The sequence below is a fragment of the Pithys albifrons genome, chromosome 34 (genome assembly GCF_047495875.1).
Source record: "Pithys albifrons albifrons isolate INPA30051 chromosome 34, PitAlb_v1, whole genome shotgun sequence".
Taxonomy (NCBI): Eukaryota; Metazoa; Chordata; class Aves; order Passeriformes; family Thamnophilidae; genus Pithys; species Pithys albifrons.
The window spans coordinates 1478863-1491845 of NC_092491.1; the positions used below are offsets into that span (position 1 = coordinate 1478863).

General features: G+C 54.4%; 1 protein-coding gene across 1 annotated transcript in view; it reads right to left on the reverse strand.

Moving 5' to 3' along the window:
* The window catches only part of LOC139684170 (zinc finger protein ZFP2-like), a 152486-nt gene extending 143602 nt beyond the window's left edge, over positions 1-8884 (reverse strand). The window contains 1 exon segment of the mRNA XM_071579771.1: positions 7989-8884. Within this exon segment, the coding sequence (XP_071435872.1) occupies positions 7989-8884 (896 nt within the window).
* Positions 8885-12983: the final 4099 nt, after the last annotated feature.

The following is a 12983-nucleotide window of genomic DNA, read 5'->3' on the forward strand; positions in this document are numbered from 1 at the left end:
TACAAGCAGCCAGTGAGGGATCGAATCTGGATGCACATCCCACCTGCAGGAGGGTTTTCCCGCTTTCCTCCAGGCATCTTACTGTGGGTCTGGGACCCCTCCCCACTCTGGTGGCACCCACAGTTCTTTTTGGGAAATGAGGCTCCTCATGCACTGGGACCAGCCCAGCTGGTGTCACAGAATCCCAGAATATGCTGATAGGGAAGCGACCCCCAAGGATCATGGAGTCCAACCCTCACCCTGCACAGGCCCATCCCCAGAAATCACAGCCTGTGGCCCAGATGACCATCCAAACCCTCCTGGAGCTCTGTCAGCTTTGGGGCTGTGCCCACTGCCCTGGGCACTCTGTTCAGTGCCCACCACCCTGTGGGGGAAGAACCTCTTTGTAAGATCCAACCTAAGCCTGCCCTGACACAACTCCAGCCATTCCCTGGGTGCTGTCCCTGGTCCCCACAGAGCAGAGATCAGGGCCTGCCCCTCCTCTGCCCCTGCCCAGGAAGTTGTACCTGCAATGAGGTGGCCCCTCAGTCTCCTCTTGTTCAGCTGAACACACCAAGTGCCCTCAGCTGCTCCTCACACACTGCCCCTGCAGGCCCTTGCCCCTCTTGGTTGCCTCCTTTGGACACTCTCCAATGGCTCAATCTCTTCTTCTGTTGTGGTTCCCCAAATTTCCCCAATATTTCAGGTGAGGGAACTGCCAGGGCTGTGTGATGTGAGGTCTGAGAGTGCCCAGGGGCCATTGTGACACTGCAGGGCCTGCTGGAACCCAGGGGACATTGTGACACTGCAGGGCCCAGGGGACACTGTGACACTGCAGGGCCTGATGGAACCCAGGGGACACTGTGACACTGCAGGGCCTGATGGAACCCAGGGTGTAACCGTGGAGACGGGTTTTTGGACCTGAGAGACGACTTCACAGAAGTTAGCAGCAACAGGCTCCTTTATTCATACGCACACACACTTATATACATCTTTAAGACTGTAACCTTCCGCAGGGTGATGACACTTTGGCACTGATTATTGGCTAACAATGTTGTTTATATTACAAAGCCCTTCATAATTGGCTGACCATGCACATCTGCTGAGAAAGTCGGCAGCAGCCATTTCTGATCTCATTAATTAGTTCTTAAGGCTACAGCACTAATTTACATAGGCAGTTCAGCATATGGCTTGCTTTTTAGGTGAAATACCATATAAAATTCCAACACCAGGGGACATTGTGACACTGCAGGGCCTGATGGAACCCAGGGGACACTGTGACACTGCAGGGCCCAGGGGACACTGTGACACTGCAGGGCACACTGTGACACTGCAGGGCCTGCTGGAACTCAGGGGACACTGTGACACTGCAGGGCCTGCTGGAACCCAGGGGACATTGTGACACTGCAGGGCCTCCTGGAACCCAGAGGACACTGTGACACTGCAGGCACAGGGCACATTGTGACACTGCAGGCACAGGGGACACTGTGACACTGCAGGCACAGGGCACACTGTGACACTGCAGGGCTCAGGGCACACTGTGACACTGCAGGGCCCAGGGGACACTGTGACACTGCAGGCCCAGGGGACACTGTGACACTGCAGGGCACACTGTGACACTGCAGGGCCTGCTGGAACCCAGGGGACACTGTGACACTGCAGGGCCCAGGGGACATTGTGACACTGCAGGGCCTGCTGGAACCCAGGGGACACTGTGACACTGCAGGGCCCAGGGGACACTGTGACACTGCAGGGCCAGGGGACACTGTGACACTGCAGGGCCTGATGGAACCCAGGGGACATTGTGACACTGCAGGGCCCAGGGCACACGGTGACACTGCAGAGCACAGGGCACACTGTGACACTGCAGGCACAGGGCACATGGTGACACTGCAGGGCCCAGGGCACACTGTCACACACACAGAACCAGCCAGCCCTGCCCGGCCCTCAGCAGCAGCACAGAGGGCACTGCCCACCCCTGGCGCCCCTGGTGCCACGAGAGGAGCCCAATTGGCCTCTCTGTGTCCAGCAGCAAAGGCAGACACAGCCCTGGCACAAGGGGCAGCTGCAGCTGCTCCTCCCTGTGCCCAGCAGGGCACACACACGCACCCCCCAGCACAACAGGAGGCACATCCAGCTGCTCCTGAGCCAGCACAGGCACAGCCCCTGTGCCCCTCCAGGCCTGCACAGCTCCCTCTGTCCCGCCATCACCTCGGGCAGCTGCCCTGCAGCTCTGGGGCTGCTCCCTGCGACTTCTCATCCTGAAACTGGAGATCGGGACTCCAGTCGATCCCTTCTCTGCTCCCACTCATGCTGGGGGCAAATGCCCTGTGGGGTGGGTGCAGCAATGGCAGCAGCAGAACTGGCAGCACAGGGGCAAACCCATCTGGGCTGCTGCCTTGTGGCAAAGGGCTCAGTGCCGGGGTGGAGCACCTGCTGTGAAGGTGTGTCCTGGGGGTGCTCCTGTACCCAAGAGTCAGGCCCCTGAAGAACAGCAGAACAACCAGCAGGTGGGTCAGGCTGCTGCCATTGAAGGGGCTCGGGTGCATTGGCATTGGCAGCACAAGGGGAATTATTTCTGGCTCCCTGGGCCCAGGACACCTCGGGCCATAAAGGCAGAGATGGAACATATGGATGGGCTTGTGATTGAGGGGTGGGCTTGGCCATGGGCACTGTTGCACAGGGTATCCATGAATGTGAAATGTGCTGCAGTTACACAGGCCAAGCAGGTGGAGCCTCTCTGGGCTGGAGGACGATGGCTGGAATAGAAATAAGGGCAGGCCTGGCAGACTGACCGGATCACACTGCCCCAAATGCCCCCACAGCAAAGGCCACGTGCTTATGGTGCTGGAAACAAGCACAGGAAGGCTGGAAACATCCCCTGTGCCCCACGGCACTGCCTGGAACACTGTCCTGGGCCTGGAGGAGGGAATGTAATGGTGACATGGAACCCCTGAAAGAACTGAATCAGACCATGGGACTCATTTCCAAAACAACCTGACAGACACCTGGGCCAAAGAAACTGGCCCTGAGTGGGTGAATCCCATCCCCTGCCATGCAGCAGCCTCTGGGAAGATCCAAGGGTGCAATGGACAGGAAAAGAGCACAGTGGGTGGTGGGACCTGCAAGCATTGGGATGCACATTTAGCAAAGTCCACCTGGTCAGTCCACACTGGGCATCTGACCATTTGTCTGGGCCTGCACAGTGAAAACTTTAAGGTTCTGTAGAAACGGAAAAAGTTTCTGTAGTGCCCATTAAAACATGCTGGAAAAACAGTCTGGGTTGTTCCTGCCTCAGGCCAAGGCAAACCCACCCAGGGGTTGCTTTTGCTCAAGCCCCTGGATGCACTTGGGGGGTGATGTGGGAGGAGGGGAACTCTGGTGTGTGCCTTGAGGGGATTGGATTTGGGCTGAGAATGGCCAATGGATTAATGGCATGACATTGATAACTACCCAACACTGGGCATTACCCCTTCTGTGGTGGCTGGGTGGGCATCACCCCCCTGAGCACCTCATGGCATCAATCTCACCCACAGCTGTTCTGGGCATCTCAGCCTTGATTTCCCTCTGATCGTTGCCCTCACCCCAAGCCAGAGGGAACTGTTTTAAAACTGGCCTAGTGCAGCAGTGCTGGAATCAGAACTGGCTCAAATGTGCAACCTGCAACAATCCAGCACCTCACACCACCTTTCCTGCTTGAGAGACTGTTCCCAGGGATGGAGGCCAAAGTCATGGCCTGATGAATTCAACAGATATTTTTTGTGACCATTTCATGAACCCCTGACAGAGCTGTTCCATTCCCTAAGGGAGTGATGTCTGTGTGTGTGTCAGTCAAGAGAGAACTGGGGAAGGTGATGGGGAATTGAAGTGTGAGACTTGGCATGACATAAATGGGATGGAGTAAAGGCTGGATATTGTCCTGCTTTCAGCTGGGATGGAGTTAATTTCCCCTCAGTAGCTGTTGCAGTGTCATGTTTTGGATTCAGAAGGAGAATAATGTTGATAACACACTGATGTTTTGCTGTTGCTAAGTCATGTTTATACTAAGTCGAAGACTCTGTTTTGTTGTTTCCTTTCTGTCTCCTGCTCTGCCATGAGGAGGTTCCCAAAAGAATAAAGCTGGGAGAGCTGACCTGACCTGGCCAAAGGGATATTCCACAGCACAGCACATAATGCCTGGCACATAAACTGAGGAGAGTGACCTGGAAGGGGCTGATGTGGGTTTGGGAGGGGGAATCTGGCATCAGTCAGGGAGTGGTGAGCACGTGCATTGTGCATCACTTTTTTCCCCTCTTTTACTATCATTACTATTGTTATTTGCCATTATTATTGTCCTTTACTTTGTTTTCAATTCTTTAACTGTTCTTACCTAAAGCTACAAGGTTCACCTTGATTGTCCTCCCCATTCCACTGGGCTGGAGGGGGGAGAGAGGGGAGGCTGAGGGAGTGTCTGTGTGGGGCTTCACCTCCAGCTGGGCCCCAAACCAGGACACCAGGGAGCTCTCCCTGCAGGCAAAGAAATGCTCACTTGCTCTTCCTCCAGGACATCCCCTTCCCCAGGTGAGTGTGTCCACTCCAGCCTGAGCAGTCGGTCCTGGGTCCCACCCTGTGATCCCTGCAGGGCCCTGAGCTGGAAGTGCTGCCCTGCAGAGGGAGGGGCTGTGCTGTCCTGGGGCCATATCACAGGAACAAAGGGAAAGAAACTTGAGGAAAAGCAAAGGACAGGGAGCAATGAAGACAGACCCCCCTGACAAAGTCACACCAGTTTTCAGATAAATCTCCCCCAGACAGAAATGCATTTCCTTCTCTGGTCTGCGCTGGCTGAGGGTGGTGTGAGCAGCAGGAGCTCTGCCCATGTGGTGCCAAGGCCTCAGCTTTGCTCTGCTGCACTGGGGACATGGAGCTGCTTTGTGACGGCTCTGACCACCATGAGGCAGGTCAAATGTAACCCACCTTTTATAAAAATATCAGCCTTTGTCCCCCTGACTTTGCAGCAGAGAGGCTGAACGTGTCCTTACAATCATTGTATCTGTGATCTATATTTTAAACCATCATACTTGGGGACTGTTCTTTCTAGGGTTACCAATTTTCTTCTTTAGATAGAAAATATGGAAAGCCTTGAGACAAGACATGAGGCAAAGGGGCTCAGCTCTCTGTGGCTCAGAGCAGAGCCAGGAGAGCTGCAGTGTCCATCACTCTGTTCCTCATCTGCTCTGAGCTTTTCCTGGTGCTGCATTCACATTGATTTCACACCAAGAAATCTTGGAAAACAACCCCACAAGTGTCTGTGCTGTGCTGAGAGCAGGGCAGTGCTGCTTCCAAGGGCAGATCTGGGACATCTCAGTGCCGGCCCAGAGGAGATGCTGGGATGGACAGAGCAGGACACGAGCCCAGCTGGAGAGAAGGCCCTGGTTTATTCACCTCTTGGAGAAGGAGATTTGCAGTTTCAGTGCCTCCTCCTGAAATGAGATCTTATTTTGTATGTGCCTCTGCCCAGCCAGACATACCAGGCCAGAGAATTGAAAGAACAGGATGCTTCCCTTCCATGTAGGTCCTGCTTTAATGTCCTCCCTAAAATGGTTCCTGGGAACTGTCTGGGGTTGATGTGGGGGCTGTGAGCAGTCCCGAGCCCTGCAGCAGCCCCTGAGTGAGACAAGGAGCCCTCCCAGGGGCTGCTCCTTCCCCCCATCCCTGTCAGCAGTTCCCTGGGCCGGCTGAGCTGCCCCTGGCAGGCAGCAGAGTCCCTGCCTCAGCACAGCGCCCTGGGCTGCAGGACCCTGCTCTGCCCCACAGCCCTGGGCACCCCTGGCTGCACCTCCCGGCTCCACAGCTACTCCAAAGTGCCCCCCAACAGCCCCCTCCTCACACATCCCATCAGCTGGGGCTGGGCCAGCTTTAAGTGATGCTTCTGGAAGCTCCCCAGGGCAGTGGGCACAGCCCCAAGGCTGACAGAGCTCCAGGAGTGTTTGGATGATGCTCTGGGGCACAGGAGGGGACTCTTGGGGATGGGCCTGTGCAGGGCTGAGGGTTGGACTCCATGTTCCTTGGGGGTCCCTTCCAATCTGGCATATCCTGGGATTCTCTGACACCAGCTGGGCTGGTCCCAGTGCACGAGGAGCCTCATCCCCCAGAAAGAACTGTGGGTGCCCCCAATGTGGGGAGGGGTCCCAGCCCCACCCCAGCAGGCCTGGAAGAAGGGGGGACACCCTCCTGCAGGTGGGATGTGCATCAATTGTGGGTCCTCCACAAGTCACTTGTAACACTTCAGAATTGAGGATTAGAACCCTCCTCAGCCCCCAGTGGAGCCAGGGGGTCCCTGCAACCCCCAGAGTGAGGGGGGGACTCCCAAGAGCCATATAGAAGCCCTAAAAATTGGTTTAAAACAGCAGAATTTTTCTGTCAATTGGGTCATCTCATCCCCCCCGACTGAGAGAGGTTCAACTCAGCCCAAGAAAAAAAGGAAGGAAACCCTCAAAAGATATTCAAAGCCCCCTGAACTGATGCAAATCAGCAGGATCCCCTCAAAAAGAGCTCCCTGTGTCCCTTCCTGTGGGGCCCCACTCCAAGTGCTGATGTCACACATCCCCCACACTCCCTCACAGTACCCCCCTCAGGACAGGAGGGCACCCCAGAAGCTCCTGCAGTTTTTCCACACACCCCATCTCATGTTTCCCAAACCCCAACCCATTCCCCTCCAAGTCCCATCCAACACTCCCAATCCCCATCCAAGCCCTCCAATTTCAACTCACCCCTCCTGGGCTTGTAGTCCCACCTGTCCCATTGCTGACTCTCCACAGGTGGGTTCAATTTGGATTAAACCATTCTGGGATGGGATTGAGTCATTTCAAGTTGGCAGGGAGCCATTTTGGGGTGGGATTGAGGTGTTATGAGCTGACAGATCAATCCCTCTCAGATACTGGACTGCAAAATGATGGAGAAATGTCAGTCGGTCTGGACACCTCCAATTTTGGGGAAAACTCTCCCAAATCCCCACAGAACCCTGAAATCTTTTGGAATATCACTTTGAACCCCAAATTCGTGCCCCAGTTCCCAGGAAAATGGTGGAAATTCAGATGTCTGTTCAATTTCCTTATTTTAACTCCAATTTCAGGTGATTTGAAGGGATGAAGATGGATCAAATAAAATAAAAAAAAACCAAAAAATGAATCATGTGAATGTGCATGAGGTTGGGTTGGGTGCCCACAGAGAGGCAGAGCCACAGAGAACTGGAATTATGGAATTACTGAGTTTAGAAAACTCAATAATGGTGTTCTGAAACACCATTCAGGATTCCTTGAGGCCAGAAGAAGAACTAAGGGTATGGAGCAGGGGAGATTTTTAGATTCAAAAGTCAGCAAATCCCCCTTCCCAATGAATTTCCCACTTCAGTCTGGGTCCCCACATGTGATGGTTTTGACGTGGCAAAATACCAAGTAATCATTTCAGAGGCAAAGTCTTCTTTTCTGTCCCCAAAAACCAAAACACAGGACATAGTTCAGCAGAACAAGGTATATTAAACAGAAAATAAAATAGAAACCAAATAAAATACAAACTACACACTAAGAATAAAAGGTAGCAAGAACAAACAAGAAATAAATTTCAACTTCCCCAGTATCTTGGTCTCTCCCCAGGAACTCTGCAATGCCAACAAACTCCTTGCTCATCCGGAAAGAAGAAGAAGGAAAATCCCTCCTCCCTCTCTCCTATCTGAGATGATGTCAGAATATGGGATGCAATAGAGTTGGCCAGTAGGAGTCAGCTGGGCTGACCCAGCTCGAGTCAGTTGATTGTCCAAGCCTTGCTCTAAAAACTAAAGCCTAAACCTGGGCCTAACTAAACCCATGACACCATAGATGTTCCTCCCCCTGTGTTAATTCAAGTGCCCACAGAGAACCAGGAGGATGTGGAGACCACCAACCAGGGGTCTTCCAAATGTGGGTCACAAGGAATGTGGGTGATAGAGATGGAGCAGCAGATGAAGCTTTTCCCACAGTCGGGGCTTCCCTCACTGGTGGGTCCGTTGGTGTCCGGTCAAGTTCGAGCTGTGGGTAAAGCCCTTCCCACACTCGTCACACCTGTGGAGCCTCTCCCCGGTGTGGATACGCCGGTGGGTGACGAGGCTGTCATTGCGGTTGAGTCTCTTCCCGCAGTCGGTGCAGCAGAAGGGCCTCTCGTCTGTGTGTGTGCGCTGATGCACGAGGAGATGTGAGCTGGTCTGATACCTCTTCCCACACTGGGAACACTCAAACAGCCTTTCCCCAGTGTGGGTCATCCGGTGGACAATGAGCTCAGAGTTATGGGTGAAGCTCTGCCCACAATCCTCACACCTGTGAGGCCTCTACCCGCTGTGGAGGCGCCGGTGTCTGATGAGGCTGCAGTTCTGCCTGAAGCCCTTCCCGCAGTCGGTGCAGCAGAAGGGCCTCTCCTCGGTGTGTGTGCGCTGATGCAGGAGGAGATGTGAGCTGGTCCAACACCTCATCCCACGCTGGGAACACTCGTAGGGACGTTCCCCAGTGTGGATCATCTGGTGGCTGATCAGGTTGGAGCTGTGATTGAACCCCTTCCCACATTCCCTACACGTGTAAGGCCATTCCCCAGTGTGGATGTGCTGGTGCTGGATCAGGTTGAAGCTACTGCTGAATCCTTTCCCACATGCCAAGCACTTGTAACGCTTCTCTCTGCTCTGAAGCTGCTGCTGCACCCCCAGGTCAGAGCTCTGGTTGAAGCTCTGGCCATCTTTCCCACACTGGGTGGCTCTACCCTGCTCGGAGGACCCGAAACTCGGTTGAGATTTTCTCCTCCTGGGGCATCTCCGTGGCTTTTTCTCCTCGGTGACTTCCTGCTCTGTGGAGCTGTTCAAAGTGGCCTCTGCCACCAGGTTCTGCTGGGGGGATTTGTCCTCCATGCTCCCCGTGCTCAGCTTGGGGCCTGGGGCAGGAAGGAACAAGGACAGGGACGGAATTTGCCTCCGGCCCACAGGGAAGGCCAAGGAGATCCCCCCAAACCCGGCCCCGGCAGGACGGCGTCGGCAGCGGGGTTGTCCTGCAGCCGGGGCCATGCTGGGCTGGAAGATGCAGCACAAGGGGGGGCAAAGGGGCACTGACTTCCTCCTCACCTGCCTGGGGGGCCTGGGGCATCTTCCTTTTCCTCGCAGCCTCCTACGCCATTCCGACACACCTTCAGAAGGATAAATCCTGTTTTTTGGGGGAAAACGAGCTGTGAGTGCCTTGGGTTGGGTTGCCCAAGTCCCTCTCTAAAAGTCACTGGGCATCTTGTGTCCATAAAAACGTCCAGAACACCAAGATTTAGCTCAAGAAACCCCTCTCGGGAGCTTCTCCTCTCTGACCTCTCCCTTTTGGCATTCTGAGTGTCCCCCCTGTCTGGGCTGTTGGGGGTCTCCTGTGTGTTGGGGGTCCTCCCTCTCCAGGGTCCCCGCCCTCTCCAGGCTACCAGGGCCCCACAACCCCCTGCCCGGCCATTCCCGGCTTACCAGCCCTCACATCCCCCTTTCTTTGACTCCAGGACCACCCTGCCCTCCTTTTCCCTCTCATCCTGCCTTTCCCAGACTTCACACTCCCTTTGCCTTTCCTCTGCCATCTCCTGAACCCACCTTATTCTGGGCACAGGGACCACCTCCACCCCCAACCACCTCTCCCCACTCCCAGTCCTACCCTTCCTTACCTTGGGCCCCTCCTGATCCACCATTCCAAGGCACTGGGATGTCCCTGCCCCCCCTTATCCTACACCAACACCCCCTGGACCCCCTTTCCAGGCCATCCCACCTCTTCCAGTCCCTACACCCCCCTTTGCCTTGACTCTGGGACCCCCAGTGGCCCCACTCCTGCATTTCCCAGACCACACATCCTTTTTGGAACACTGGGGGACATCTCGAACCCTCTTTTCTGGCCATTCTGGGTTTTCCTACATCATAACCCACATCGAGGGCCCCTGTATCCCCCTTTCCTGGGCACAGGGGACCCCTGGGCTTCCCATCCTACTTCTTCAAGCAATTGCACCCCTTCTCTTGGCCATGGGACCCCCTGAAAACCCCCTTTCCCAGCTCTGTGTCCCCCCTGCACCCCCAACATTCAACCCCAAAAAAACCTGCCAGGAGTTCCCCTTCTCTGACCTCCCCACTTTGGGGTTCTGCAGGTTCCCCTCTCTGGGGTCCCCCAGTTTAGGGATACCAGAGGGGATTTGGGGCCCCGCAGTCCCTCCTCCCCTGACTCTCTGCTTGGGGTGTTGGTTCCCAAAGGGTCCCCTCTCTCCAGGATGCCGGGGGTCCCCAGGGTGCCCCCTCTCTGGGCTCTCCATTTCGGGGTCCCATGGGGGTCCCTGAGCACCCTGAACAGAGAGTCATGGCAGAAAGGACCCCTGGGACCCTCAGCATTCCTTGGAGGGATCCTGGAGAGGAGGGAATCAAAGAAACTCAATGGGTTCAGATCACAGAGTGGGGGACCCCTGAAATTCCCGGGATCTCCAGCAGCCTGGAAAAGGCAGAACCCCAGAGAGGGGCCCCAAAACACAAGGCACCCCACACAGTCTGTTCAGGGGGGACCCCCAGCACCCAAAGCACAGAGAACACAGAGAGCAAATTTGGAAATGAAATTTGGAAGTGAATCTTGGGGCTTTGAATTTCTTTGGCCTTAGTCTGCATATTTTGTGTGTTTTTTTGCCCAGTCTTGATGGTTTGGGGTTTTAGGGGATCTGTGCCAGGCACCCCCATTTGAGGGCATGGGAAGATCCCAGGATTTTCCAGCATCCAGGGATGCTCCCCAAGCAAAGCCCCTTTGGGGGTGACTCCCTTTGTTTCCCACACTGTGGTTGCCCATCACTTGTTCACACCATTCCCTTTTCCAAGAACATCATCCCCAATTTCCCCCTTTCAGCTTCTAGAAAAAAAGATGTGCTGGTTTAAAGGTGAACCAGCAGGGGAAATGAACTCACCACGAGAGAAATTATAAGTCAGAGCTAAAATTTAATAATAATATTACAATAACAACACTGACACACAAGGGAAATTGCTTTCAACTCACAAAACCCCAGCAGTATAACCCAGTGTCCTGGGGCACAAACCCAAGGGGGTTTGTTTGCCCTTGTGCTGAGACCCCTGTGGTTCCCCCAAGTCCAGAGCAAAAGGAAAAGAAAAACCTGTTGGTGCAGGCAAGGGCTGTGGTCTGGGCGAGAGCGGGGATCTCCTCCTGTCAAGGTCCTGCTGCTGCTCTGGATCCGATGAGAGGTTCCTGAGGTCTTCTTACCCACCACTTATGTACCCTCAGGGAGCACTCAGTCCCTCCCCCTGGGCGGGGACTCACACAATGGGTGATTAACTCTGGGAGCCAGGGGGTGTTGAGCTGTTGATGGCCCATTAGCAGCTCCGCCCCCCTCAGGCTGGGTGTGAAGGTGATAGTGGCTCCCTGGGCAGCTGGTGTAATGGCCCATTGACCTTGGGGAATGACTAGAGGGGGTAGAATACACAGCTTTGATCACCCCCACACAGGGTTAGCTGGTCCCTCCTGCTGAACTAGGACATTATCCACCCCTTATTCTACTCCATCTAGTCATTCCCAAATTAATCCCCTTTTTACCTATACATATATATACACATATATACAATGAAACATTACAAACTCTTCTCGCTCAAAATTAGGTCCCCTTGTGGTACACAACGTGTTTCTCCATCTTTTTGCATTACCCACCAAGTACAACCAGGTCCTTGAGCAAAGACAATCCCTCGGATGGGTTTGCCTTTGTTTGAGGTGGGACTCACCCAAACAGTCTTTCCTAACATACCTCTCATATGGACCACAGGGACTTTATCTCCATCTACAGTATTCAAGAGTTCTGATTGGGCAGGGCCAGCTCGATTGATGGAGCCCCGGGTGTTGACCAACCAGGTGGCCTTTGCCAAATGCAGCTCCCAGTGTTTAAAAGTTCCCCCATCCAATGCCTTCAAGGTTGTTTTCAGCAGTCCATTACATCGCTCAACTTTCCCGACAGCTGGAGCATGGTAGGGGATATGATACACCCACTCAATGCCGTGCTCTCTGGCCCAGGTGTCTATGAGGCTGTTCTTGAAGTGGGTGCTGTTGTCAGACTCTATTCTCTCTGGGGTGCCATGTCTCCACAGGACTTGTTTCTCAAGGCCCAGGATGGTATTCCGGGCAGTGGCGTGAGATACGGGGTATGTCTCCAGCCATCCAGTGGTTGCCTCTACCATGGTCAGCACGTAGCGCTTGCCTTGGCGTGTTTGGGGAAGTGTGATGTAGTCAACTTGCCAGGCTTCCCCATACCTGTATTCGACCACCGTCCACCATACCATAGAGGCTTCACCCGCTTGGCCTGCTTGATGGCAGCACATGTGTCACAGTCGTGGATAACCTGTGAGACACTGTCCATGGTTAGATCCACCCCTCGGTCACGAGCCCATCTGTATGTTTCATCTCTGCCCTGATGACCAGAGGCATCATGGGCCCATCGGGCTAGAAACAATTCACCTTTATGCTGCCAATCCAGATCTACCTGAGAGACTTCAATCCTGGCAGCTCGATCCACCTGCTCGTTGTTACGATGCTCCTCATTAGCCCGGCTCTTGGGTACATGAGCATCTACGTGATGGACCTTCACACTCAGCTTCTCTACCCGGGCAGCAATGTCCTGCCACATCTCAGCCGCCCAGATGGGTTTCCCTTTGCGCTGCCAGCCGGCCTTTCTCCAACGCTCCAGCCATCCCCACAGAGCATTGGCCACCATCCACGAGTCAGTGTAAAGGTAGAGTCTTGGCCACTTCTCTCGTTCAGCGATATCCAAAGCCAGCTGAACAGCTTTCAGCTCTGCAACATGACTTGATCCACCTTGTCCTTCAGTCGCTTCTGCAACTCGACGTGTAGGACTCCATACAGCTGCTTTCCATTTCCGGCTTGTCCCTACAACGCGGCAAGAGCCATCTGTGAAGAGAGCATATCGCTTCTCCTCTTCTGGTAGCTGGTTATATGGTGGGGCCT